Consider the following 27,670-nt stretch of genomic DNA (forward strand, 5'->3'; position numbering starts at 1 on the left):
CTACGCCAGTCAACCTCATCTGGTTGCAAGACATTTTCTTGGAAAAGTCAGATTGAAGCAGCCTTTGAGGAGAGGGAGAAGCAGGCTTTTCATAGCTTTCATTCTGCAAAGCAAGCAGAAACAGACAGGGAAATGAGCGCAGATAAGGAGACTAGTGAGAAGATATTGAGAAATATGTTCACACACCATAAATGACCTCCCGGAAAAACCTTTGGCATGATCTCTCCAGCCCAATAGGTAAAGTCATTTCCTCTAGATGGCTACTGTTAGATGCAGAATCAGATGTGTGTATGCTCACTGAAATCAATAGGATTAAGGGAATCTAAATGCATTGGCCAGTATCCCAAATGCTAATAAGAATAAATAAGAATAATAATTGTTCCCTGTGGGTTGCATTGCCCCTAAGTTTATAAACAGTCCTTTGTTAGGAATGCAGTAAATTACACCTGGAAATCTTAACTGTTAATACATGTCGTGTTTTATTTTAGTAAACACATGTCTGTATCCATTATGACATTCGTACCTGTGTTTCATTTTACTAAATAAAAGATACATCAATGTTTCTACTAGAAGAACATCTGAAATCAGGATTCAGCAGTGTACTACACTGTGTAGAAGAAACATTCGTTCTTCATTTCAGAATGTGCTCACAACACATTCCAGCAACTATCCATTTGCTGAGTCACTGGTGACTATTTCATGAATTGATTTTTAAAAAATAGGTTTTCTGTTTCCTGTATTGTAACAAATGTTTATTTGTCCTTGCTTCAGCTTAAATTACTTACAAAGTGACTATAATAAATGATGATACCTTTTAACTAGTTATTAATGGGCTGGAACAAGAAATGTCCAGCATTTTGTGAAACATAAAGAAGTCAAACCACAAAAAAAACTGTGGTTGCAATGTTGGCAAAACCCAACACGTGAATGCAAGGTTGCCCAGAGGATTCTACTGAATTTGAAAGGTGGAGGCAATAATAGGATTAGTTTAAAGGATGCTGTGGAACCTTACATTTGTCCCTATTAAAATTCATTTTGTTAGCTTGGGCCCACTTCTCCAATCTGTTAAGGTCATCTTGAATCCCAATTCTTCAGCGTCATTGGCTACCCCTCCCAGTCTGGCGTCATCTGCAGATTTGATGAGCATCCCCTCATTTCTTTCGTCCAAGTTGTTTATATAGATGTTGAACAGGCCTACCCTACCAATGACCTCCACCCACTTTCCAACTTTGCAAGCACAGAGCCTATGCAAGTACAAGCTAGATACAACCTGTAGACTCTGTATTGGCAATCAGGAACCTGTAAAAAAAAGTAAGGTTGCTGATCATGCAGAGGCTGCGTGTGTAGAAGTTGGGTTGTGGGTCTGGCACAGATTCTTCTTCCAAGACTAGTCTGTCAGAGACACAACCCAACTCTCACACACAACCGCTGGGTGGAACGTAAAGATTTACAAGGAAAGTAAAGAGAAAGGAGCCAAAAACCCTCATCAATAGTAAAATAAACTTGTCTTCTTGATGGTTTTATAATGCAAACACATTCTAATCTAAACTCGAACCAAAATTGCAGCCTTCGAGTGTTTATTACACTCCATCATGTTATAAAATGAACTAAAATCCCTGCAAGACAATGGGATGGGCCTCTTTTGTTTCTACTGTTGTCTGGAAATTTCCATGGCGAGAGAGCAGACACTGGAATGCCAAGGCTTCATCATATGGCTGCAAAAGGCTCTTCTATTACTGTGTCCCACCCACATATGCCCCTCATATTTCTAAGGAACTGGGCCAGATTTGCAGGTCAAACCGAGGGCAGAAGATGAATAGCAGTGTAGACGGGAACACAGCAATTATTAACCCTGAATCTAGGTATGTGGTTGGGCAGCTTTGGCACACATTGCAGGGGCATGGAAGCTCTCCACAACATTTGAGGATGAAGTTGAGAGTGAATCGCTGGTGGGGAAAACAAGCAGGCCCATGGTTCTCCTCACATGTTTGCCACTAAGCCAAGGTGCGGTAATGCAGGAGAGAAGAACGTCTGGCCTAACCCTAATTGGCCTGCCCTGCTTCTTCTTCTTTTTGGTGATCACTCATAGCCAAGTAAGGTTGTCTTCCATGAACACGGTCTTAACAGTGAGTCGGTAAATGACAGTGGAGGCCAATTCTGGATCCACACGTCCTTCCACAGTGGGGACATAGGTTTCTGGGTAGGAGTTAATCATGGTGAGGGTTTGCCAAGCGTGCCTTCCTCTTAGCACGTTTCTCCCTTTCGTCCTGAGTTTGAGTGTCTTCAAAGCCCATGACACCTTTGGTCAAGGCTGTTCTCCATCTGGAGCGCTCGCAGGCCAGTGTTTCCCAGTTGTCAGTGTTTATACTACATTTTTAACGATTTGCCTTGAGAGAGTCTTTAAACCTCTTTTGTTGACTGCCAGCATTACGCTTTCCATTTTTAAGTTCGGAATAGCATAGTTGCTTTGGAAGACGATAAAAAGGCATTCGCACAACATGACCAGTCCAACGAAGTTCATGTTGAAGAATCATTCCTTTGACATCATTGCCTGCCCTGCTAACCTCTGCCTTAATGTGCAGTAGCAAGACATAGTCTCCAATCGCCACGAAAATGCCAGGACCTTCACAAAAACCCTTCAGCCATCACTGCTTGTCTCTTTGTCGTGCAATGTCCCGGATTCCCAATTGCAAGCTTCTTTAAAGGTAAAGGACCCCTGACCATTAGGTCCAGTCGTGACCGACTCAGGGGTTGCGATGCTCATCTCGCTTTATTGGCCAAGGGAGCCAGCGTACAGCTTCCAGGTCATGTGGCCACCATGACTAAGCCGCTTCTGGCGAACCAGAGCAGCAAACAGAAACGCTGTTTACCTTCCTGCCAGAGCGGTACCTATTTATCTACTTGCACTTTGAGGTGCTTTTGAACTGCTAGGTTGGCAGGAGCAGGGACCGAGCAGCGGGAGCTCACTCCATCGTGGGGATTCAAACCACCGACTTGCTGATCGGCAAGTCCTAGGCTCTGTGGTTTAACCCACAGCGCCACCCGCGTCCCATGCACCACCCGCGTCCCATCCTTAAAGGGGCTATGGGTAAAATTGCGGCTAGCTTGCAAGAGTCTGTAAAAGTGAGGGGAAACGTTCCTGCGTGATATAGGAAAATCGTTATCCTCTCCTGCTTTACAAGCCCAGATGCAACATGATTGGACATGGGGAGGGAGAGTCCATACTTGATGGCATTGAAGCCTGTAAGGGACAAGAAAGGGCAGCTTTGGCCAACTGTGGAGGTGGAGGGGGGAAAATGCTTCCTGTGACAGTACCCCTGAGAGAATTGAACCCTTAAAGTTGTGCTTGCACAGTACAACTTGTACCAAATTGAAAAGCAGGGACTGCATCTGCTGTAGCCTGACCAGAGGTGGTTTTAGGATAACATGACTGGTTTGGTTTGGCCACACTGGGTGCTGTGTTGCCGGGAGGAGGGCACCACAACAATGCGAGAGGCAGGTGGGCACCGAATTTTAGCGTCATACAGGGCACAGCTGAAATTTGAGAGCCCAAAGTCCGCCACTGGCTTTTTACAAGATACAAAAATACAGTGGTACCTTAGGTTAAGAACTTAATTTGTTCTGGAGGTCCGTTCTTACCCTGAAGCACCACTTTAGCTAATGGGGCCTCCTGGTGCTGCCGGAGCACGATTTCTGTTCTCATCCTAAAGCAAAGTTCTTAACCCGAGGTACTATTTCTGGGTTAGTGGAGTCTGTAACCTGAAGCGTCTGTAATCCGAGGTACCACAGTACATGGTGGGAATTTAGAATTTAACATATACACATGAAGCATGGCCCTTGTTTCTCTGCCTTTGCCTTCTGTTTTTATCTATTATCCTGGCACCGAAAAGTTGCGTTTATTACATGTGTAATGAATATGGAAGGAAGTAACACATCAAAAGAGTGGTTTTCTGAAGACTATCCAATTGCCCTTGCGAAGAAACAGCTATTTGTTTCACACTTGGAAACCCAACATTCTTATCTGATCTACTACACTGCTACTGCAAAAGGTAATAAATTACCAGGGGAACCTATGAATCACTTGGTTCATTGGGGTTCAGGGGTCTGTTTCTGCCATGCTTAAGTACACAAATGGGCAGCATTGTGCCTCTGCATATTTGTTGGTGGTAGGAATGGAGGAGCAATTTGATTTAATTTGTGTTTAAAGGCACAGTCTGAAAAAAATGAAAAGATGTGTACTGCCATCTTTCAAAATTCTCACTTATCCAGCCAAGTAAGGAAATACACACACCAAGGTAAAGTGTGCATATAAATGCATATATTAGCGACAATCTCACACAAGCATGCCTTATTTTAAGGGGAAATGTGCACGCAAGTCAAAACTGCATACAGTGATACCTCGGGTTAAGTACTTAATTCGTTCCAGAGGTCCGTTCTTAACCTGAAACTGTTCTTAACCTGAAGCACCACTTTTGCTAATGGGGCCTCCTGCTGCTACCGCACCGCCGGAGCATGATTTCTGTTCTCATCCTGAAGCAAAGTTCTTAACCTGAAGCACTATTTCTGGGTTAGCGGAGTCTGTAACCTGAAGCGTATTTAACCCGAGGTACCACTGTACAAAGAATTCACACTAAAATGCCGATACATTTTAATTGTTGCAGAACTGAAAGAGAACTGAGTTTATGATTGGAAAAAAAATGAGAAACACAGAGAACTGAAATGGACAGATTCATTCAATGGAAAATAAAATTTAAACAATTTAGAAGGATCTTGCCCAAGTGGTGTGGAGAGAAATCCACAAAAAGAAAAGCTTGGAAACTTCTACATTGGGGCCCTGGACTGGCCAGTCAAGGTTCATTTACTAATTTGGCCATAGCTGTAAGAGTTGGCATAACAGAAACATTACACGTTGCCCCCCAGGCAGGTTTGAATTGCCATAAACTGAGGATCCCTTAAGCCTGTATTGTCTTCTTCATCGAATCATAGAATTGTAGAGTTGGAAGGAACGATGGCTTGGCCAATAGTTTTCAATGATGTTAGTGGATTCGCTGAGTGAATCCCATCTACCCCAAACCCCTTTCCCCTTTTTCTCACCCTCTCTGTGGGATTTGTTCTTTATTTTATTTTGTATATGTGCAAAATTCACTACACAGAAATTGGTTCAAAATCAGATAGAATCTCTTAATATAGCTTTATATAAACATAATTTCAAAACATAGGATTCCTGTCCAACTAAGTGAGTTGAAGGGACGCGGGTGGCGCTGTGCCTTAAACCACAGAGCCTAGGAGTTGCCGATCAGAAGGTCAGCTGTTTGAATCCCCACGATGGGGTGAGCTCCCGTTGCTCGGTCCCTGCTCCTGCCAACCTAGCAGTCTGAAAGCATGAAGTGCAAGTAGATAAATAGGTACCACTCCGACGGGAAGGTAAACGGCATTCCGTGCGCTGCTCTGGTTCGCCAGAAGCGGCTTAGTCATGCTGGCCACATGACGTACACCGGCTCCCTCGGCCAATAAAGTGAGATGAACGCCGCAACCCCAAAGTCGTCCGCAACTGGACCTAACGGTCAGGGGTCCCTTTACCTTTAAGTTAGTTGAACTCAGATCTTATTTTAATCATGGGGACAAGTTAGCAATGTAAGTCCAAGGGTACCTTTTATTATATGTGGTGGACTTGTAAAAGAATATTGAGAATTGATATATAATGAATTGGAAAAAAATGTTTTAAAGTACCTTTCCAAAAAAAAAAAATCCAGAGTCCTTTTTGTTGGGGATAATTCAGAGGGAAATTCCCAGGTGTCAAAAAATACTATTTATATATGCTACTGCTGTGGCCCGTGTTTTGTTAGCCCAAAAATGGAAAACGAGCGAGGTCTCAACTAAAGAAGAATGGCAACTTCAATTGATTGAATATGCACAGCTTGCAGATTTAACACATATAATAAGAGAACAAGAAGAATGTAGGTTTAAAGAAGAAAATGTTTACTGAATATATGGGTGAAAAATGTGTTTATTTAAAAACGCTGGTAGCATTAAGGTAAATTCAGCAGTATAAATCAGTTTTGCTGGATGTAACAATGGATTACTGAATGGTTTAGTTCATGTAAAATATGCAGGGGTATATGGTATGCAAAATGAACCATGGAAAGAGAAGAAGGGAAGCCACTGATTTAATGTTGTTTAAATGAGTATTTTGAATTGTAAATTAGAAAAAGTAATAAAAATTATATATATAAATAAAAAAGCAATGTAAGTCCAATTTCTTTCAGTGGGAACCAACTGCAATTAATTTAGTCTGGATGTAGTATTGTCACTCTGCATTTGCAGTAAAGTGACGTTAAAAAGGATGAAGCCATTGTACTTCGTGTTGGAGAAAAATAATACATGCATTAGGGATGGTCTTCAACAAAGTTTTGCTCTGAGCAGACCCACTGAAATTAAAGGACATGGCAAAGTTTAGTTTAATCCTTTCAATAGATCTACTCTCTGTAAATCTTAGTTGAAAACCACCCTCTGTTACTTTCCCAAAGAGTTGACAACTACACTAAAAACAAAAAATCATGGCAAGAATTTGAACAGCTCCAGTTCCCACTGCTACACCACATTGGTTCACACAAATGGTGAGTGAATTACCAGTCAATTGGGGGGGGGGATTGGGTGTTAAAGGAAGTGTTATTTCATGCACAGGTGCACAAATTGGCAGCAGGAACTTGTTCTCCGTTGCAATTAGATCGTGTCGTTGAATGGTAGTTATTGATGATCTTTGCTAGGTGCCAGAAGCATTCCAGGTAAAGTTGAATGTTCTCCGCTCTATGGATGTTTTTGCACCTGCTGGCTAGTTGGTTTTTTTTTAAGCTGGCACACTGATAGGCCAATTCTGTCTGTAGGGATCACGGTGCCTGAACCCAAAGCTCTTGTTGCTTCCTCTCTTACATAACGTACCCTTCAACCCAAAGATTCCAAGGAGAGTGCACAGGATTACACTCAAACACCACAGAGCAAACTTTCCATAAAACCATAAAGCCAAGAAATGAAAGTTAAAAGTGCAGCAAGAGCCAAGTCGTGACTTCTGTCATTTCCAAATGCCCATAAGAAAAAAATGGCTTAATTCCAGCTAAACTCTACTCAAAGTAGACCTGTTAAAAAATAATGAACCTAAGTTAGTCTTAAGGAAATCAACCCTGAGTGCTCACTGGAAGGGCAGATCCTGAAGCTGAGGCTCCAATACTTTGGCCACCTCATGAGAAGAGAAGACTCCCTGGAAAAGACCCTGATGTTGGGAAAGATGGGGGGCACAAGGAGAAGGGGACGACAGAGGACGAGATGGTGGGACAGTGTTCTCGAAGCTACCAGCATGAGTTTGACCAAAATGCGGGAGGCGGTGGAAGACAGGAGTGCCTGGCGTGCTCTGGTCCAGGAGGTCAAGAAGAGTGAGACACGTCTAAATGACTAAACAACAACAACAAAGTTAGTCATGTCCATTAATTTTAATGTCTTTAGCCTGAGCATGACTAATACTGAATACAACCAAATGGGATTCAGTGCTGTGCCAGGGGGGTTCTCTTGGTGCAATTGGACTTCCTTTCTTCCACAGTGTGCCCCCCCCAATCTTCTCCAGATGATTCCCCAACCCTCCAGCGCTGTTTTTGAGTGTGTGCAGGAGGCTGGAGGGGACAGGAAAAGAAGTTCCATTGCACACCAGCTGAGCATTGGAGACGGCCCCATGTCTTAACTTGATGTTGAAAAGCTGGTAACAACAGAGACAACTGCATCTCCGATGGGAGAGAATTCAACATCCAGGTGCCACCATAGAGAAGGCCCTGCTCCACATTGTCATACAATGAACCATGGCTGACCTTGGGCCAAGCACTATCTTGTAGCCTAACCTAACTCACAGTGTTGTGATGATAAAATGGCACCAGCTCCTTGGAGCAAAGGTGGAATAGAAATCTAATAAAAATCAATACGTTTGTCACAGGCAGATGCTGAAATTTTGTAATCTGAATTAACTGTGGACTAGGAAACAAGATTCAGCAATCCATAAACTGGCATCTTTAGTAAAATAATCCCTTTATCCTTACTGGAAGTGAGGGCCTCTTCTTTCACAACATTTATGGTTGTCCCTATTAGTGGCCTTCTGCTCCCTTGTTGTTCTAACGCAACTTAGGCTGGGATATATCATTACCGCCATTCTTAAGCAGAATTTGTAACCTATGCAAACCTATCCTGCAATGTTAGGCAATCACCAAGAAAACGTGGAAGCACGTTCCTTATCATCCTTATTGATCACGGGCTCAAAGGTCAAGGCCACAATGAAGTCTTCCTACCCTGTAAAAGTTAATGGAAGTTAGCTATTAAAGTTGTATGTGATTGTGCTTTCCACAGCTATATAAAAGGAGGCGTTTTAAATGGACAGTCACCTTTTCTGACTCGTCTCTGCCTTCCTCCAATCTGCATGCTTCCACCCAGCTTCACTGAAGAATCCCTCAGGTAAGAAACAGACAGAGATCTACTTTACACATATAGAGGCTATGTAAACTTTAGCAGACTGGCAAGTGGCGCATCTAATGTGTTTAAATAATCAGAAGCCTGGGTAAACTGATGTACTGATTTTTTTAGATTTGCATGGGCACCAACCCCCAGACCACACACAATTAGGTGTTTAGACTGCTGCTGCTTTGATTGTGCTGTTGTTTCGATTTGGGGCTTGCATTTCCCAAAGCAGAGCTGTGCCAGCCTTCGAGGCAAACTCAGAATATGCATGGAGCACCCACAATTCAGGGACATGGGCCTCAAAGATGTCAATGGAGAAAGCACTACTGCACTTCTTGGAAGAGGTTCACAAAGGTAGCCTGGCCAGTCTTTAGCTGGGTGATATCTATATATCCCTGTATGCCCTGGGAAACCATCTAAAACTTTCTAATCCCAACTGACTGCCCGGGATATAGGCAAGTTGTAATGGCAGAGGAGATAGTCAAATGAAAATGAGGAAAGGTAGGAAGTATTGCTGCAAATCTTTGATCGTGAAGGCTGCAATCCTGTACAGTGGTACCTTGGTTAAGAACATAATTCTTTCTGGAGGTCCGTTCTTAACCTGCAACTGTTCTTATCCTTAAGCACTACTTTAGCTAATGGGGCCTCCTGTTGCCGACACACGATTTCTGTTCTCATCCTGAAGCAAAGTTCTTAACCCGAGGTACTATTTCTGGGTTAGCAGAGTCTGTAACCTGAAGCGTATGTAACCTGAAGCGTATGTAACCTGAGGTACCACTGTATTCGCTTTCCTGGGAATAAGCCCCATTGAACTCTGTTCAAGGTGCCAGGGCTGGCCCAGGATGTTTTGCTGCTTGAGGCAAAATGCCTCACCAGCACCATCTCTCCTTTGGCCAGGCCATGACCCTGCTGCCATGGCCATGCCCTACTGCCACTGTGGACACATCCTGCCACGGCAGAATCAGGGCAGCTGTGGTGGAAGTGCATATCTGTGGAGGTGGTGGCCACGGGGGGCAGCGTGCTCCTCAGGTCCAGATCGGCCGCCTGAGGTGACCGCTTCACATTGCCTCATGGGTGGGCCGGCCCAGTCAGGTGTTACTATTTTGCTGTTCAGCATACTACAACTCAGAAAGGGCAGCAGAACTTTTAATTGGATTGGGGGAGGAGAGAAAGAGAGGAGGAAAAGGCCCTTGAACCAGCCCTGTCTCAAACAGAGCCCTGTGGCACAGGCTCACGGCTTCTTTAACTTAAGGGGATTTTCGAAGTAAAGATGTTTTGATCAAAGCAGCGGGGGGACAGGGACCCCTTAATCCCCACATGAGGTGTCACAATAGGATGAGGGAGCACAAACCATCACACTTTCAACCACACACCCATCGCTGAACCCCTGTGGTTGTGTGAAGGACCTCTGCATACTAATTGCAATTCAATCATAAACTGGAAATTGAAATAAGGACGTAAGCCTAAGCATGCTTACTTTTGAAAGTTAATTCCATCAGACTCAATAGGACTTACTTTAGGGAAAATATGTGCAGGACGGGAACATGCTAATAAACAGAATAACTGAAAAGAAGTGAGGGAACGGTGCTTTAAAATAATTAACAAACTACAAGGAGCTTTTGTGCTTCTCTTCCCTTTTCAAAGTTGAAACTGGAGCTAAGCAAACAGATACATTGAGCAAAAGTGTTGTGTAAGGACACAGCACTAAATAGTTTCTGGTTACAACATTTTTTTGTTGCGGGGGGGGTGGGGGGGACAAGGATGCAAGCAGAAAAGAGTAAAGATGTTTAAAGAACTTAGAATTTGTGGGTGAAAATCTAAGGAACACGTTTCCAAGGCCCAAGTTAAACCAGGATAAGAACAGGGAACAAATGTTCAATGTTTTCAATGCCTTTGTATCAGGTGTAGTAACAATTATTAAACAACAAAACAACAACACCAGAACTGGCTTATGAATATAAAGGGCAATTATAATGGAATAAATATATAACCTCATAAACCTACTAGACAATGAACTAACTAAAGTGCAATGTGCATAACCAAGCCTGGAGATACTCATAAACATAGAATGAACCAGTGTCTCTCTCGTTGCTATATCGATTATGTATGTAGTAAGTACCGTATTTTTCGCTCCATAGGGTGCACTGGACCATAGGGTGCACCTAGTTTTTAGGGGGGAAATCAAGAAAAAAAATGTTATTTCCCCCCCAGCCCCAAAGAGCAACATACAGGCTAAAGAAGCCATAGCCCAGTGCAGCTTCTCCCTGCCAGAGGGGTTGCGCACGGCTATGGCACAAGCCAAGGCAGCCAGCGGGATCCACCCCGCTGGCTGTTTTGGCTTCCTCTTTAGCCCCACGCAACGGGGCTAAAGCGGAAGCCATAGCCACATGCAGCCTCTCCCTGCCGGAGGGGCTGTGTGCGGCTATCCCTGAAGCCTGGAGAGTGAGAGGGGTCGGTGCGCACCGACGCCTCTCGCTCTCCAGGCTTCAGTGAAAGCAACGTGAAGCCTTTGGAGCACGGAGGGAGTGCTCCCTCTGAGCTTCGGAGGCTTAGCGTTGCTATCGCTGAAGCCAAGGAGCCTGCATTCGCTCCATAGGACGCACACACATTTCCCCTCAATTTTTGGAGGGGGAAAAGTGCATCCTATAGAGCAAAAAATACAGTATGTAATAACACGCTGGAACAAATAAAACGTTCCTCAAGTAGTCGTTCACTGGAAACACAAAGCCATGAACGTAGGAGCGCTTGCCAGAAAGCCTTCTTCAAGTAGTCATTAGCAGAAGCGCACTGCCAAATGATCAGTCGAAGCCAAATTGATGAGACCTGTTCTCCAGATATTATCCAGGTTTCGCAGCAAACTTCATCAATCAATAATGCTAAATAATGCAGAATGGCATTCCAGTTACAATAAATGAACGACCACAAACTACATGCAATACCCATCTCATGTTGTATCTTACCTAATCACTCATCACGGTTCGCTCAAGATAAAAGGTCACACAAAATGCTCACAGGCACAGCAATTGTAGAAACTAGTAATATACATCTGTAAATACATTACAGATGCATAGAATCAATCATCACATTCATACATGGTTAAAGGTACAGTAACACTTCTCTGTTATTGCTAAACCAACAAAGGCACAAAAATTGATTATATATAACAACCAAGGTCAAATTTGGTATTCAAACCTTTTGGAAACAAGGTTGAAATATTAATTTGTACTCTTTTTGTAGCAAGTCTCTTCGTACATCAACAGATCTAAAAGTTAGTTTTTTAAAGGTCCACAGAAAGAAAGAAAAAAACTCAGGTCATTTTCAGTATGAGCCTCTTGCTGGAAATGCTGGGCTAATGGGGTGTCTAGGCAAGCATTGCATATTTTGGACCTATTTTCAGAAATTCTAGTCCTGATTGCACGGGTAGTACTACCTACATATAGAAGCCCACAAGCACAACGGATAAAGTACACACAGTTTTTTGTAGAACAATTTGTAAACTGTTGCAAAACAATCTTTCGCCCATTTATTGTGTTGGTAAATGATTTCACGGGTAACACAAATCTGCAAGACGTGCAATGACAGCATCTATAACGCCCTTTCAGTGTTGTATGTGGGTCATCATTATGGTACTCAAGTAGATCAGTGTGGGAAAGAACGTCCCTAAACAATCTAGTATGCCTTTTGCCTAAAATAGGCACATTTTCACAGCCTGGAATATGGGAAATTGTCCTTTATATTCATAAACCAGTTCTGGTGTTGTTGTTTTGTTGTTCAATGCCTTTGGGTCATTCCATCTCTCACGCCAAGGGTTCTTGATTTTGTGAGAGGTTGGGACATGAATAAGGAGTCTTGAATAGCTGACAGTGTGCAGAAAAGTCTCTGCTATGCCCATGAGGATCATGAAAAATCCCACACATTTAGAAAGAGATGCAATGGGATGTGATCCATCGTCTTGTTTTGAACGTTGCCCAGCCACACCTCTCGTTCAAAACCCCTAGGCATGCAATTTTAGCTTTTTCACACCGGTTATTGTATAATTGCTTTTCTCTCTCCTCCCAAAGCTCTATCAGTTAATAGAAAGTCAAGAGAAGGACTTTAGTTTAGATCATATTTTGGGTTCCAAATATTTGCCCCATGTTTGCATTTTTTACTTTCCGTCTTGAGGACAAGTCTGAACGCACAAAGCTCCCTTATACCAAGTCTCAGGATGAGAACAGCTAATGCTCAGTGTTAGAACAGGTAGGTAGCCGTGTTGGTCTGACGCAGTAGAAATATACCGTATTTTTCATCCTATAGGACGAAACCATAAGGCGCACCTAGTTTTTGGGGGGGGAAATAAAGGGGAAAAAATTTATCCCCCCCCCCAGGTGAGGGGCTGGGGCGGGGGAAGCCCAAACTTCCCCCAACCCCAGCCCCCAGAACAGGCAACTCTCTGCAAGCCGTGGGAGCCCAGCGCTGGGCTCCTGCACTTTGCGGAGAGGTCCGCGAAGCCTGGAGAGTGAGAGGGTTCGGTACACACCGACCCCTCTCGCTCTCCAGGCTTCAGCGAAAGCCTGCATTCGCCCCATAGGACGCACACACATTTCCCCTTCATTTTTGGAGGGGAAGAAGTGCGTACTATAGGGCGAAAAATACGGTATACAAAACATTAAAAAAATGTCCAGAAGCACCTTAGAGACCAACTAAGTTTGTTTTTAGTATGAGCTTTCGTGTGCATGCACAGACTGGCAGCTGCTCTCCAAGGTCTCAAGATATTTTCCAGCCCAGTGACCCCAAATCCTTAAAAAAAAAGCAGCATTAGACACTGAAACTAAACTAGGTGCCTTCTGCATGCAAAAAGAATGCTTTTGCTGAGGAGCAATCCCTCCCCATACCTAATCGTTCAACAAGCATGCTTTTTAAAAGCCAAACCATCTCATTCCTGGAGAAGTTAAAGTAGAAGGTATCAGAAAAAGAGACCTAGGATTTATCCTATATAGGCCCTCCATATCAGTTTGGAGCAGGATGCTCTAAAACATCTAACATCATAGAAATAACTTTTTGAAAATCTTTTGATGTTTCCAAAATGTTTTAGTGTAAGTGCCGCATCCTTGATCCTTTATTTTGGAGTAGTTGAACTTAAGGTCCATAAATAGCAACACCCTAGAGGTCCCGGGCCCTAAGGAAGTCAGATAAGCCTCAACCAGAGCCAGGGCCTTTTCAACACTGGCTCCGGCCTGGTGGAACGCTCTGTCTCATGAGACCAGGGCCCTGCAGGATCTGATTTCTTTCCGCAGGGCCTGTAAGACAGTGTTGTTTCACCTGGCCTTTGGCTTAGAATCAATTTGATTCTCTCCCCCTCTTTCTTTTTTCTTTTTTCCTTTTTCCTCCTGTGAAGAGGCTGAATTTTAATGTTTTAATGTTGTATTTAAATCTTTTTTTTAAAATTGTATTTTAATCAACTTGTTTTTATTATTGGTTGTTAGCCGCCCTGAGCCCGGTCTTGGCTGGGGAGGCTGGGGTATAAATAAAAATTATTATTATTATTATTATTATTATTATTAATTGCAAGATGGGTCCAGTGCTTTTTTCTGGGGGTACGCATACCCCTAAACATTTTGTGAATCTAAGTTTGGCCTCATTGAGGGACAGTATTTCAATATGAGTAGGAAAATGAGAGTACCCCTAAACATTTTTTTAAAGAAAAAAAAGCACTGGAGGGTCCCTTCTCTTCATTGGGCATTAATGAATTAGGATAATTTCCTTCTTTCTGCTAATAGTCTCACCGAAGGATGGAATTGCAGGACTGCCACTTAAGTAATCATGAAACGGGATTTATAACATCCCTTAAATGTTAGTGTTCCATTTTCCCACCGTATAAAAGAGCCAGTGTTATGTAAAATGGTCAAGAAGGTGGCTTCTACATGGGCTGTGGAGGAAAGTTAGGGGCAGATGGGGCTCATCCACCTGGGAAGGGAGCCCATCTAGGAGAAGGAAAACTTCTTAATACATCTCAATACAACTAAAAGCTAGAAGAACACAAATATTTAGAACAGTCACTTTGAAACAGCAGCAAATGAGAAGAACTAATAACTATTATAAAGCCATAGTATTGAGGACAGGCCATAATAATAAATTACTGGAACAAGTCAAAATCCCCCCAATTATAACTAATAGGTTTCTTCCTCATGTTTGGGAATTCTCAGTTTACAGAGAATGAACCTTTGGCTGTTGCTTACTGTAAATCTCAATATGACTCCAAACTCACCCACAAACCAAGTTTCAGGTTCCAAAATTTGCTGAAGTGTAAAAACAATGAAAGCCAATAGTGTTCCCTTTTCTCATGATTATTACAGGAAACATTAAAGAAACACACACACACACACACACACACACACACACACACACACACACATCCTGGCCATTTCAAATTCCAAACTTTTGGCTCCTTTATAAGCAGCCCGCTTCCTTTATTTTTGAGCTTTTTTTTAGGGGCACGGGGATGCCCCAGAGATCCACCACTTTGCAGTGTGAAGAGGAAGGAGGAAGCAGGCCATTGAGAAAAATATAACGCCTCAATACTGTTCCGTTTGATCTTCAAAGGTGGTAATGCTTAATTTAGAGTTCACTCATCTGTGGGCTTGGTAATACTAAGCTATTTTAAAAGCACACTCTGTTATTTGATTTCAGGGCTTTACGGGATTAACGCTAAAGAGGACTCCAAAAGCTCGTTGGGGAGTGTTTTCTGGAGACATGGTGGAACCTGTGGGCAACCAGTATGTTGTGGCTCGGCCACTGTACTCAGACCTGGCATTTGATGAGGAGCATCAGAAAGTACCCAGATACCATAAAAACTTTGTGGACCATCTCAGATTATGCTTTAGGTAAGAGACGTTCTTTTGTAAACATGGATAATAATAATAATAATAATAATAATAATAATAATAATAATAGTGCCATGGGGTAATTCTTCAGGATTTTCTATCCTCTTGGTAAGATTTTCAGCTGGTTTCCGAAAAGATTTTCAATCATTTGTTCCCCACTGGGTCCTGCATGTAGCATGTTAAAGGAGAAAACAAGAAAGAACATTATGGCATGTTAAAGGAGAAAACAAGAAAGAACCACCAGCTTGTAGGACTCGTCTTAATTCTCTGAGTAGTTCAATGCACAAGGGACACGGGTGGCACTGTGGGTTAAACCACAGAGCCTAGGACTTGCCGATCAGAAGGTCGGCGGTTTGAATCCCCACGAGGGGGTGAGCTCCCGTTGCTCAGTCCCTGCTCCTGCCAACCTAGCAGCTCAAAAGCACGTCAAAGTGCAAGTAGATAAATAGGTACCGCTCTGGTGGGAAGGTAAACGGCATTTCCGTGTGCTGCTCTGGTTCGCCAGAAGCGTCTTAGTCATGCTGGCCACATGACCTGGAAGCTGTACACCGGTTCCCTCGGCCAATAAAGCGAGATGAGTGCTGCAACCCCAGAGTCAGTCAAAACTGGACCTAATGGTCAGGGGTCCCTTTACCTTTACCTAGTTCAATGCACATAACCAAACTGCTACTCAAATCAATCCCGTTCGCATAATGCTCTGCGACCCATCCAAACAAGGGGGCAAGACCAATCCTGAAGAGTATGGGAGACAATACAGTGGTACCTCTGGTTAAGAACTTAATTCGTTCTGGAGATCCATTCTTAACCTGAAACTGTTCTTAACCTGAGGTACCACTTTAGCTAATGGGGCTTCCTGCTGCCGCTGCACGATTTCTGTTCTCATCCTGAAGCATAGTTCTTAACCCGAGGTAATATTTCTGGGTTAGCGGAGTCTGTAACCTGAAGCCTCTGTAACCTGAAGCGTCTATAACCTGAGGTACCACTATATAATATTATCCCTACATTTCAGGGCTGGCCCAGGACCCTTTGCCACCTGAGATGAAAGACAAGAGATTTCCACTACATTTCCTTGTTCAGAAGCTGGCTGGGCTGGTGCCTGAATCTTTGGCTGTGTACAACATTGCCAGTTACTGCAATGTTGCATGTAAACGCGGTGTTGCCCAGAGCTAACCTGTAGTTTCTTAAATGCTGCTGTGCTGCTTGATGCTTTTTCTCTCAAACCAGCATTGGTCTGAAAGGAAACCTCAAGCCACATTCATTTCACAGCTAAGCAGAGGTGTGTACGTTTGATTTAGCCATTGCCCATGGGCAGATGGCAACGCAGAAGGAGCTGACAGAAAACCAAGATCAAAAAACCAAGATCAAGCGAGCTGTCGGCCCCTTCTGCGCTATCAGAAGTTTCTGCCCTCCCTGAGCACTCCTTATCGTAAACCACTCTGGAAATATTTGAACCCGAGAACAACATAGGAAGGTTTTAAGAGATCAACAAACAAGCAGGCCCCAGACCTAATGCACTACAAATGCACTGGTATCGTGTTAAGAATGTGTTGCTGAATAATACCACAATAAAACACCAGTCTATGGGGCCATAACAGTGCAATTCTAACCATAGTATGTAAGACTTCCTGAGTTCAGTGAGGCTTACTCCCTCCCAGGTAAGTGGGTTTGGACTTGCAGACCCTCCAAGTGTCCCTGTTTTCCAGGGACAGTCCCGGATTTACAGAAGCTATCCCGGTTTCTGATTTAATCCTGAAATGTCCCGCTTTTCCTTAGGACTTTTGTATTTTCATCAGAGAAATGTTTGAGGGTAGGAAGTTATGTGACCCCGGAGCCAAGGGGATAAGTAACTATACAACCTTTTGAAGACATCTGAAGGCAGCCCTGGATAGTTAATGTTTAATGTGTTATCGTGTTTTTAAATATGTTGGAAGCCACCCAGAGTGGCTGGGGCAACCCAGTGAGATGGGCAGGGTATAAATAATAAATGTTGTTGTTGATGTTGTTGTTGTTGAATTAGATGTTCCTATTTTCATCAGAGAAATGATGAAGGGCATAATTTACTGTCTTCAAAACAAAGTTTGGGTATTTGCAGGTTCTTTGCCTCTGCTTAGAGTTTCCTGATGAAAAAGGTATCATTATCTTAGTAGCAAACATTTTTTCTGTTAAAAACATTTTCATCCTTTTATTAGACCCAGCTGGGGACATCAGTAGTTTAACTTTTGCATGATTCAATCATTCTCTTTTCAGCTGCACTCCACAAAAAGCAAAGAAAGTAGCTTTTAATTTGTTTCCTGTCATCTCCTGGCTACCTGCCTACCGCTTCAAAGACTGGATTCTCAGCGACATTGTTTCGGGAATTAGCACGGGGCTCGTAGCTGTTCTACAAGGTAAATATTTTCAGTTCTTTCATAAATAGCACATCATTTCTTTTCACATTAGAGGTGCCTCTATATCATTGGTTGGGAATCCATGGCTCTTCAGATGTTCAGCTCGACTACATCTCCCATCATCCCTGACCACTGACCATGCTGGTGAGGGGTTATGGGAGTTGGAGTCCAACAAGTTCTGGAAGGTAGCCAACTGCTCACCTCTCCCCTTACATGCAATCATATTCTCCAAGGTGATGCACTTTTCTCTCTCTCGAATTTTAGGTCTAGCATTTGCTTTGCTGGTAAATATTCCTCCAGGCTACGGACTCTATGCAGCCTTTTTCCCAGTGATTATATATTTTTTCTTCGGCTCTTCCAGACATATATCGGTTGGTAAGTTGAACTGCATCCCAAGGGACCTTGGCACAGTGCCACCTTCTCCAAGATTTTAATTCACCTTACCTAGACTTCTTCCAATACAACATACTGTAGCTACGCATCACTTCTAAGAACGGCTGCTCCAGTACATTGTGTGATAAGGGAGCCAATAGTGCTACTGGCACAATACCATAAAACAAGATGCTATACCACCATGGTGATATTTTGATAGAATCACATGCAGATATGTCAGCATAAATATTTAGGAGCAGGGTGATGGCAGAAAGAAACATGGAACAGGTAAAGAACAGGACTGTAATTCAGAGTTATGTGCATGGAGCCAATAATGTTCCATCTACTTTCATGAAATATTCCATGTCTACAAAGCATTTCCTACCACTTAAGGGGAGAGCTCCTTTTTCTCATAGAGCATGCGCACCAGAAAGGCTCTCTCATGTACCTTAGATCACTCAGTCAGAGGTGATTTGACTAAAGGCCTACTCACACAGAGGCCTACGTAAGTCAGTCCCATTGATGTGATCTGTCTGCACATCAGTGGGACACAGACACAGAGAGAGAGAGAGGGAGGGAGAGAGAGGCATTTGTTTCCAGCCACAATTAAAATGCAGTGGATTTTTATCAGCAACCTTGTTATAGAATCATAGAAGTGGAGGGGGCCTCGTGAGTCATCTAGTCCAACTTCCCACTTAATGAAAGAAATCTCAAAGCAGAGAATTCTTTAAAATGGCTGTCCAGCCTCTGCTGGAAGACCTCCAGTGGAGGAGAGCCCACCATTCCTCTAGGTCAGTGTTTCCCAAACTTGGGCTGCCATCTGTTTTTGGACTACAGTCCCCATCATCCCTGACCACTGGTCCTGCTAGCTAGGGATGATGGGAGTTGTAGTCCAAAAACAGCTGGAGACCCAAGTTTGGGAAACACTGCTCTAGGTCAAGGGTGGGGAAACTTTGCCCTCCAGATGTTGCTGGACTACAACTCACATCATCTCTGACTATTGGCCACGTTGGCTGGGCTTGATGGGAGTTGGAGTCAACAGCACCTTGGTGACCCAACAGCTCCCCATCTCTGTTTGAGGTAATTGGCTTCGTTGTTGAACCATCAAGAGGTTAGCCAGAAAACAAAATTCAGGAGGAAGAACATAGTGTGATCTGAATGGCTGAAGAACTCCTTAACGAACAGAGGGGGGTTCTAATCCTATTTACTCTGTGCTCACGCACTTAAGAGTGCATGGTGCAAGTTTCTCTTATTGATAGGATCTTTTAAGCTGAACCTCTTACAATGCTAACAATGTCCACACAGGTCCTTTTCCTGTCCTGAGCTTGATGGTAGGAGGCGCCGTTATACGAATAGTCCCAGATCCAGTGAGTAACAGCACACTAGCAAACAGTACATTGATGGATGAGATAAATCAGAAGAGAGTCGTGGTGGCCGCATCGGTGACTATGCTTGCGGGCATCTTTCAGGTAAGTCTTTCCAAGCAATATCTGCAACTCTTGTCTTCATCTGTTTATCCATCCCTGATGCTCCAATCCATCAAAGCATTGGATCATGCCACAAAATCACTCCACAGTGTTCTGCGAGAAGAAAGTAGGCACACTGTTGAAAAGGGCCAGCGACACAGGTCACTCTAATGCCCAGATGCTCCCTTTTCACCTGACACGAGTCAGTTCATGGGCCATTGTTCCAATGGATGGAAAGCCCTATATAGTTACAGACCATAATACTTTAAGGACCACCTCTCCCCATATGAACCAGCCTGAACTCTGAGGTCTTCGTCAGAAGCACTTCTTCATATCCCTCACCCAAGGGAGGTACGGAGGGTGACCATATGAGAACAGGTCTTTTCAATGGTGGCCTCTCCATTTGCGGAATGACATTCCCAAGTAGACTCGCCTGGCACCATCCTTAGAATCATAGAATCCTAGAGTTGGAAGAGACCACAAGGGCCATCGAGTCCAACCCCTTGCCAAGCAGGAAACACCATCAGAGCACTCCTGACATATGGTTGTCAAGCCTCTGCTTAAAGACCTCCAAAGAAGGAGACTCCACCACACTCCTTGGCAGCAAATTCCACTGTCGAACAGCTCTTACTGTCAGGAAGTTCTTCCTAATGTTTAGGTGGAATCTTCTTTCTTGTAGTTTGGAACCATTGCTCCGTGTCCGCTTCTCTGGAGCAGCAGAAAACAACCTTTCTCCCTCCTCTATGTGACATCCTTTTATATATTTGAACATGGCTATCATATCACTCCTTAACCTCCTCTTCTCCAGGCTAAACATGCCCAGCTCCCTTAGCCGTTCCTCATAAGGCATCGTTTCCAGGCCTTTGACCATTTTGGTTGCCCTCCTCTGGACACGTTCCAGTTTGTCAGTGTCCTTGTCCGTCTTTAGGCACCAGGCTAAGATTTTTTGTTTTGTTTACCTGGGTGTTTGGTTAATTAGGTTGCCTCCAAAGGTAGTGCTTATCTTTTAGTGGGCAGGAGGACGGGACTGGTTCTTAGAAATATTTTACTGGGTGAGCATTTTATGTCTTTTGTATTGCTTTGACACTTTTTCTGGTTTTAAGTTCCCAGCATGCAGTTGGACAACAGATCAGGGAGGCAGCATTTCAGTGTGACTGTGAAGCCAGCACAGGGTGTTCTCATGGGGGTGTCAGCACCTAGCCCCACATGAGGGAGTGTGATGATGTAAGAAAATGTACATGAAGAGCACTTTTTAAAAAGCCCGGTTTATAGATACTAAGCAGTAATATCAGGAGACTAGCAAGATGGCTGTTTCTTTTCTGTTCTCTCCCCCCCCACCCCCAAGTTCTCAAGACCTTTATTAAGAGATGCTTGCAGTTTGACTTGAAAAAATCAGGTGTATATTTCATACAAATTAAAAATGAGGTTCTTAAAAATCCAAACTCACCATATATGAAACAATTTAAAAACCTTTAAAGGTGTATTGAGAAAAAACAGGCCTTTAAAAAACATGTTTGTCGCTCCAAAAAGGAGACCACTTCAGGTAGAAATAATAAAAAATCCCATAATGTTTCTTTTCGGTTCTGTTCCCATAAAAGCAGCGTTTGCTTCTTTATGTCTCTTCCAGCTGCTGTTGGGTGTGTTGAGAGTCGGCTTCATTGTTATCTATTTATCCCAATCCTTAATAAGCGGATTCACAACAGCTGCAGCCATCCATGTTGTCGTGTCCCAACTGAAATTCATCTTTCAGCTGACGGTTCCTGGATATAATATACCTTTGGGAATTATATGGGTGAGTGTTTCTGACCCACACCTGATTATCCCTCAGGAGTGCCACCACTTTCTCTAGCTATTGTGAGGTATTTGAGAAGTAATCACAAGAAAGGCTTTTAAATACCCTGGTGACTTTTTGCAGTTAAAAAACTTGTCTCCAGCCCTTGCAAGCTCCTTTTTGCTCAGCCTGTGGGTTAAACCACAGAGCCTAGGATTTGCCGATCAGAAGGTCGGCGGTTTGAATCCCCGCGACATGATGAGCTCCCGTTGCTTAGCACCTGCTCCTGCCAACCTAGCAGTTTGAAAACACACCACGTGCAAGTAGATAAATAGGAACCACTCTGGTGGGAAGGTAAACGGCGTTTCCGTGCGCTGCTCTGGTTCGCCAGAAGCGGCTTAGTCATGCTGGCCACATGACCCAGAAGCTGTATGCCGGCTCCCTCGGCCAATAAAGCGAGATGAGCGCCGCGACCCCAGAGTTGGTCACGACTGGACCTAACGGTCAGGGTCCCCAGCCCAACGTTTGCAATATGAATTTATATATTATATACAGTTTCCTCCAAGCAACTCAGTGCAGTATTCTTTATTCCTCCTTCCACCGCCTATAAGTGATGGACTCTGAGGCATCCAGTATCATTACTACCTTAGTAGTGCTTGAAACAAGTCATACAATTGCTAAAGTAAATTACCGTAATCCTTTCCTGCATCATGGCTGTTGTTTTTTTTTCCTGTGTGCAACAGACGCTGAAAGGTATATTCGAGCAAATTACAAAAACGAACATTGCAGACCTTGTCACTTCGCTGATCATCTTGGTCATTGTGTTTTTCGTGAAAGAATTGAATGAACGTTACAAAACCAAGCTCCCAGCACCTATCCCCATTGAACTCATTGTGGTAACTGTTTCTCTCTCTCTGTTTTTGTTGTTTTTTTAAAAGGAGGGGGAGCCAAGAGTTATTTGTTTGTTTGTTTGTTTACACCAGGAGTCAGCCAACTTTTTCAGCCAGGGGCCGGTCCACTATCCCTCAGACCTTGTGAGGGGCCGGACTATATATTTTTTCGGGGGGGGGGGGAGGAGAAACGAGAACGAATTCCTATGGTCCACAAATAACCCAGAGATGCATTTTAAATAAAAGGACACATTCTACTCATGTAAAAACACGTTGATTCCTGGACCGTCCGTGGGCCAGATTTAGAAGGCAATTGGGCCAGATCCGGCCCCTGGGCCTTAGTTTGCCATGGTTTACACGGCTGGTTTTACATACTGATGCAAATTGTTATACTTCTGTTCACCTCGAGGTAGATAATACTGTTATACAAAAAGAAGGAAAGAAAAAAAGAGCCACCCATAATCCTCTTCGGTTAGTGTTTTCCTGGTGTATCAGGTTGTCTTTTATGAGGAAATACAGCTCATTTACAATTGCATCACACTATAGATAACAAGATGGGTGGCGCTGTGGTCTAAACCACTGAGCCTAGGGCTTACTGATCGGAAGGTCGGCAGTTCGAATCCCCATGACGGGGTGAGCATCCCGTTGTTCGGTCCCAGCTCCTGCCCACCTAGCAGTTCGAAAGCACGTCAAGTGCAAGTAGATAGATTGGTACCACTCTGGCGGGATGGTAAACAGCGTTTCCATGCACTGCTTTGGTTTCGCCAGAAGCGGCTTAGTCATGCTGGCCACATGACCCGGAAGCTGTCTGTGGACAAACGCCAGCTCCCTCAGCCAGTAAAGCGAGATGAGCGCCGCAACCCCAGAGTCGTCTGCGACTGGACCTAACGGTCAGGGGTACCTTTAACTTTATAGTTAACAAGATAGGTTTAGCAAACAAGATAGGTTTAGCCCTGTGCAAGGACTTCTGTTTGTGCGACAAAGCTTATCCCACTGTCCCCTCCAAACAGCCCAAAATTGCCACAGGGGGCTTGGGATGCACAAAGCAGATGGAACATTTGTCATGGTGCGACCCTGAATTCCGCCCTGTGTTACAATATTTTTGACAAGGTCATCGCAAAAACTGTTATTATTGTGATGGACTACAACAAGGTGCCAGCCCCCCTCGCCATTTCAATATACCTCATTATAACCTGGGCTTGTTTGGCCATTTTAATGAACTCTTTATTTCTGGAGCCTCAGGTGTAATCAGCTAATATAAATGTAAGTAGCTAAGATAAATATGACAATATGGAGGCGAGTATTATGGCAAAGGTTTAGCAAATGGGAGATATGTCCACTCGCTAGCTGAGAAACACCTTGCTGAAATCTTATGCTGGCCACTTTGCTTCTTTCCAGACTGTCATCGCAACTGGGTTATCCTATGGTTTTGATTTCAAAGGGAAATTCCAGGTAGACACTGTTGGAAAGCTTGAAAAGGGGTAAGTATAACCTATTCTTGAATGGGAATGGCATAGCTGTCAACTTTCCCCTTTTTTTAAGGGAAATTCCCTTATTCTGAATAGGATTCCTCGCAAGAAAAGGGAAAAGTTGACACCTATGGAATGGTAGGGTCACAAATTTAAGATAAAAAGCTTTTCATTCCAAGCAAAGTTGTGGGAAACTTATTTACCACACCTTGACCCAAATATAGAAGGATGGTCAAAGGACAGTTAAATGCTTTGTAAATGGGTCCTCAGCTATGAGCTATAAGCCATGAGTTTAATGGGAGGTATTAATATGACCAGTCACCTTCGGAACAAAAAACTTCACCATCTCCGATGGTATTCTTCAGAAGGAGATCTCTGGAGGCTTTCTAGTCTTGGGGTTTATTTCCGAAGAAACAGACTGAGGTTATCTGGAAGCACAACTTAAGCAGTTTAGTAGACGGCCAAAGCCTATTTGCTCCCACACAGGATCTCCAGTGGGTGACAGCCAGCCCCCCCCCCCCCAGTGCACTACAGTGGTACCTTCGTTCGCAAACTTAATCCGTTCTGGAAATCCGTTCCAAAGCCAAAGCGTTCAAAAACCAAGGCGTGCTTTCCCATAGAAAGTAATGCAAAACGGATTAATCCGTTCCAGGCTTTTAAAAACAACCCCTAAAACAGCCATTTAACATGATTTTACTGTCTAACGAGACCATTGATCCATAAAACGAAAGCAATAAACAATGTACTGCAGTCATACAATCAATCAATCAATCAATCAATCAGTAGCAGAAATGGGTTTCACACAGTCACAAAAATGAAACAAAAAAGCCGCAAAAACAAAAACGCAAAAGAAATAGCAAAAACAGACAGACCCGAGTGTAACACTCAAAACGGAAGCGTGGCACTCAAATCAGAAGCCTAACACTCAAAATGGAAGTGTGGCACTCAAAATGGAAGTGTGGCACTCAAAACGGAGCATGTTCAGCTTCTGAAAAAAGTTCGCAAACTGGAACACTTTGCAGTGTTTGGGTTCCAAGTTGTTTGGGTACCAAGGCATTTAAGAACCAAGGTACCACTGTATACTGTTATCTCACAGGGCCCGATGCTCTGTTTTCCTCTTCTCTGTTGCTCCCTGGGTCCATCTTGTTTTCTGACCCAAACTACTGTTTCTATTGTTTCTTTTCGCATGGAGACTGAAGTATATCCTCCTTAGCTGGGGGTGGAAGGAAAGAGACAAAGGGAAGTGTCGTTTCTTGAAAAGGCAATAACAAAAGCCAGCCTTGAGGAGGAGGAGAGGGGAGAGCCATTATTATCATAGCGTAGAACGTATCTGCTGCTGTTGTTTCCAATCCTGCCTGTGCTGGTTCATGGTGGGGGTGGCTGTGGAAGCTCAGGCTCATTGACCTGCATTAAAAAGGTAAAGGGACCCCTGACCATTAGGTCCAGTCGTGACCGACTCTGGGGTTGCGGCGCTCATCTCGCTTTATTGGCCGAGGGAGCTTCCGGGTCATGTGGCCAGCATGACTAAGCCGCTTCTGGCGAACCAGAGCAGTGCACGGAAACGCCATTTACCTTCCTGCCAGAGCGGTACCTATTTATCTACTTGCACTTTCATGTGCTTTCGAACTGCTAGGTTGGCAGGAGCTGGGACCAAGCAACGGGAGCTCACCCCCTCGCGGGGATTTGAACCGCTGACCTTCTGATCAGCAAGTCCTAGGCTCTGTGGTTTAACCCACAGTGCCACCCGCGTCCCAGCTTGACCTGCATTAAGAGACAGCAAAAATGGAGTCAATTCACTCTGTCCTGTCCATATTAAAGTCAGTCACACTTGCAAACACTATAGATTGTGCTGTGTGTGATACACACACATGGAGGCAGCACATCACATCTTTCTTAACATGCTACAAAGGCTATTTATGCCCTGCTTTTTTAAAAACCCCTCTGACCTTTGCTTCCAGGTTTCAGGCTCCTTTTTCACCAGATGTAGGTATCTTTGAAAGCTGTGTGGGTGACGGTTTCGCTATTGCGATCGTTGGCTTTGCTGTGGCTTTTTCCGTGGCGAAGGTGTATTCCATAAAGCACGATTACCCCATCGATGCTAACCAGGTAAGTGATCGCTGCAGATGCCAGTTCTACATTTAAAGAACCTAGGATATTGAGAGGAATGTGAATGCTTTTGAAGAAAATAAATAAATTGCCAGAGAAAGAAAGCTTACGAAATGCCTTGCCTGGTCATAATATATACATATCCTTTGGGTGTTTTTGAAGGAATTAATCGCCTTTGGAATAGGCAATGTCTTTGGCGGTGCGTTCAAAGGTTTCGCTGCAAGCACTTCGCTGTCCAGGTCAGGTGTGCAGGAAAGCACGGGAGGCAAAACCCAGGTAGGTATTGGATAAGACGAGATCCTGCACTAACTGAATTCAAGAAAGCAGTATTCTAGGGTGCAGACTGACTATGGGCTTTTTTCGTGCAGATTGCTGGACTCCTCTCAGCTGTCATTGTCTTGATTGTCATCTTGGCCATAGGTCATCTTCTGGAACCATTGCAGAAGGTAAGGACTTCTATGTGCATAACAACCGTTCAACAAATAATGCCATTATTTCCAATGGCACGGAACAAAAACTGTAGCATCGCCAGTGGAACCTAATGCCATGCTTGCTCGATATTCCCCAGATCAACATAAAGTACCGTATTTTTCGCTCTATAACACGCACCCGACCATAACACGCACGTACAGTGGTGCCTCGCAAGACGAAAATAATCCGTTCCGTGAGTCTCTTCATCCTGCGGTTTTTTCGTCTTGCGAAGCAAGCCCATTAGCGGCTTAGCAGATTAGTGCTATTAGCGGCTTAGCGGATCAGCTGATAAGCGGCTTAGTGGCTTAGAAAAAGGGGGGGAAGGGAAAAAAACCCGCAGGAACTCGCAAGACATTTTCGTCTTGCGAAGCAAGCCCATAGGAAATTCGTTTTGTGAAGCACCTCCAAAACAGAAAACTCTTTCGTCTAGCGAGTTTTCCGTCTTGCGAGGCATTCGTCTTGCGGGGCACCACTGTAGTTTTTAGAGGAGGAAAATCCGTAGGCATGCCACCCATAGGCATTCCCTCCATAACACGCACAGACATTTCCCCTTACTTTTTAGGAGGAAAAAAGTGAGTGTTGTGGTGCAAAAAATACGGTAATTTTCTGTGCAAGGAATTACCTGGCAGCAGGAAAGCAAGGCTCCAAAATGGCCCACATTTTTTCACTTCCTGAGCTAGAGAATAAAAACAACGCCCCACTTCCCAATAACAATGGTAATAGTAAAAATAACTGGCAATTTGCCATGTCTCGATGCCACAAATCTGCCACCTGGGGCAGCGGCAACTTTGCTCTGCCTAACAGTACAGTGCTACCTCTGGTTACGTGCTTAATTCATTCCGGAGGTCCATTCTTAACCTGAAACTGTTCTTAACCTGAAGCACCACTTTAGCTAATGGGGTCTCCTGCTGCTACCGCGCCACCAGAGGATGATTTCTGTTCTTATCCTGAAGCAAAGTTCTTAACCTGAAGCACTATTTCTGGGTTAGCAGAGTCTGTAACCTGAAGTGTATGTAACCTGAAGCGTATATAACCCGAGGTACCATTGTATAGGTGTTTCTGTTGGGGTCTATATGGTTTACTTGACATCTACACCATACATTTAAATCAAATTTATATCGCTTTACTGGTCATGGCTCCCTCCCCACCCCCCATCGGGAATCTTAGAGACTGTAGTTTACTCCTTGCAGAGCTACAAATCCCAGCACCCCAAACAAACTGAAGTTCCCAGAATTCTTTGGGGGAATGAACTTTAAATCTCTGGTGCGGATAGAACACCTAGTCTCATCACAGGGTTTTAGAGAGAATCAAGGCCCTTCTATAGAATAATTAAGTGTGTAAGAAGGCCTCTCATCTCCAATTAAAAAAAAAAAAGTATTGTTGGG

At 43.9% G+C, this 27,670-nt stretch overlaps 1 protein-coding gene and 1 long non-coding RNA gene across 3 annotated transcripts in view; one reads left to right on the forward strand and one right to left on the reverse strand.

The window, feature by feature from the left end:
- Window positions 1-25,753, reverse strand: LOC309351130. Of its 2 annotated transcripts, none has more exons than XR_014160708.1 (3): window positions 25,655-25,753; window positions 24,724-24,921; window positions 1-103 (listed from the first exon to the last, which is right to left on the reverse strand). It is a non-coding gene; the product is annotated as an uncharacterized lncRNA (long non-coding RNA). The 2 variants fall into 2 exon arrangements; XR_014160709.1 differs by lacking the exon at window positions 1-103 and adding an exon at window positions 19,598-19,692.
- Window positions 15,220-27,670, forward strand: part of SLC26A3 (solute carrier family 26 member 3) — a 27,210-nt gene continuing 14,759 nt past the window's right edge. The window contains exons 1-10 of the mRNA XM_081878488.1: window positions 15,220-15,353; window positions 17,601-17,740; window positions 18,005-18,115; window positions 19,418-19,581; window positions 21,206-21,370; window positions 22,093-22,245; window positions 23,638-23,720; window positions 25,667-25,814; window positions 25,977-26,090; window positions 26,183-26,260. Of these exons, the coding sequence (XP_081734614.1) occupies window positions 15,223-15,353; window positions 17,601-17,740; window positions 18,005-18,115; window positions 19,418-19,581; window positions 21,206-21,370; window positions 22,093-22,245; window positions 23,638-23,720; window positions 25,667-25,814; window positions 25,977-26,090; window positions 26,183-26,260 (1,287 nt within the window). The 5' untranslated portion in view covers window positions 15,220-15,222. The remainder of the gene's footprint in view (window positions 15,354-17,600; window positions 17,741-18,004; window positions 18,116-19,417; window positions 19,582-21,205; window positions 21,371-22,092; window positions 22,246-23,637; window positions 23,721-25,666; window positions 25,815-25,976; window positions 26,091-26,182; window positions 26,261-27,670) is intronic.

This window comes from Podarcis erhardii, assembly GCF_964252035.2.
Source record: "Podarcis erhardii genome assembly, chromosome: 10".
Classification (NCBI taxonomy): Eukaryota; Metazoa; Chordata; class Lepidosauria; order Squamata; family Lacertidae; genus Podarcis; species Podarcis erhardii.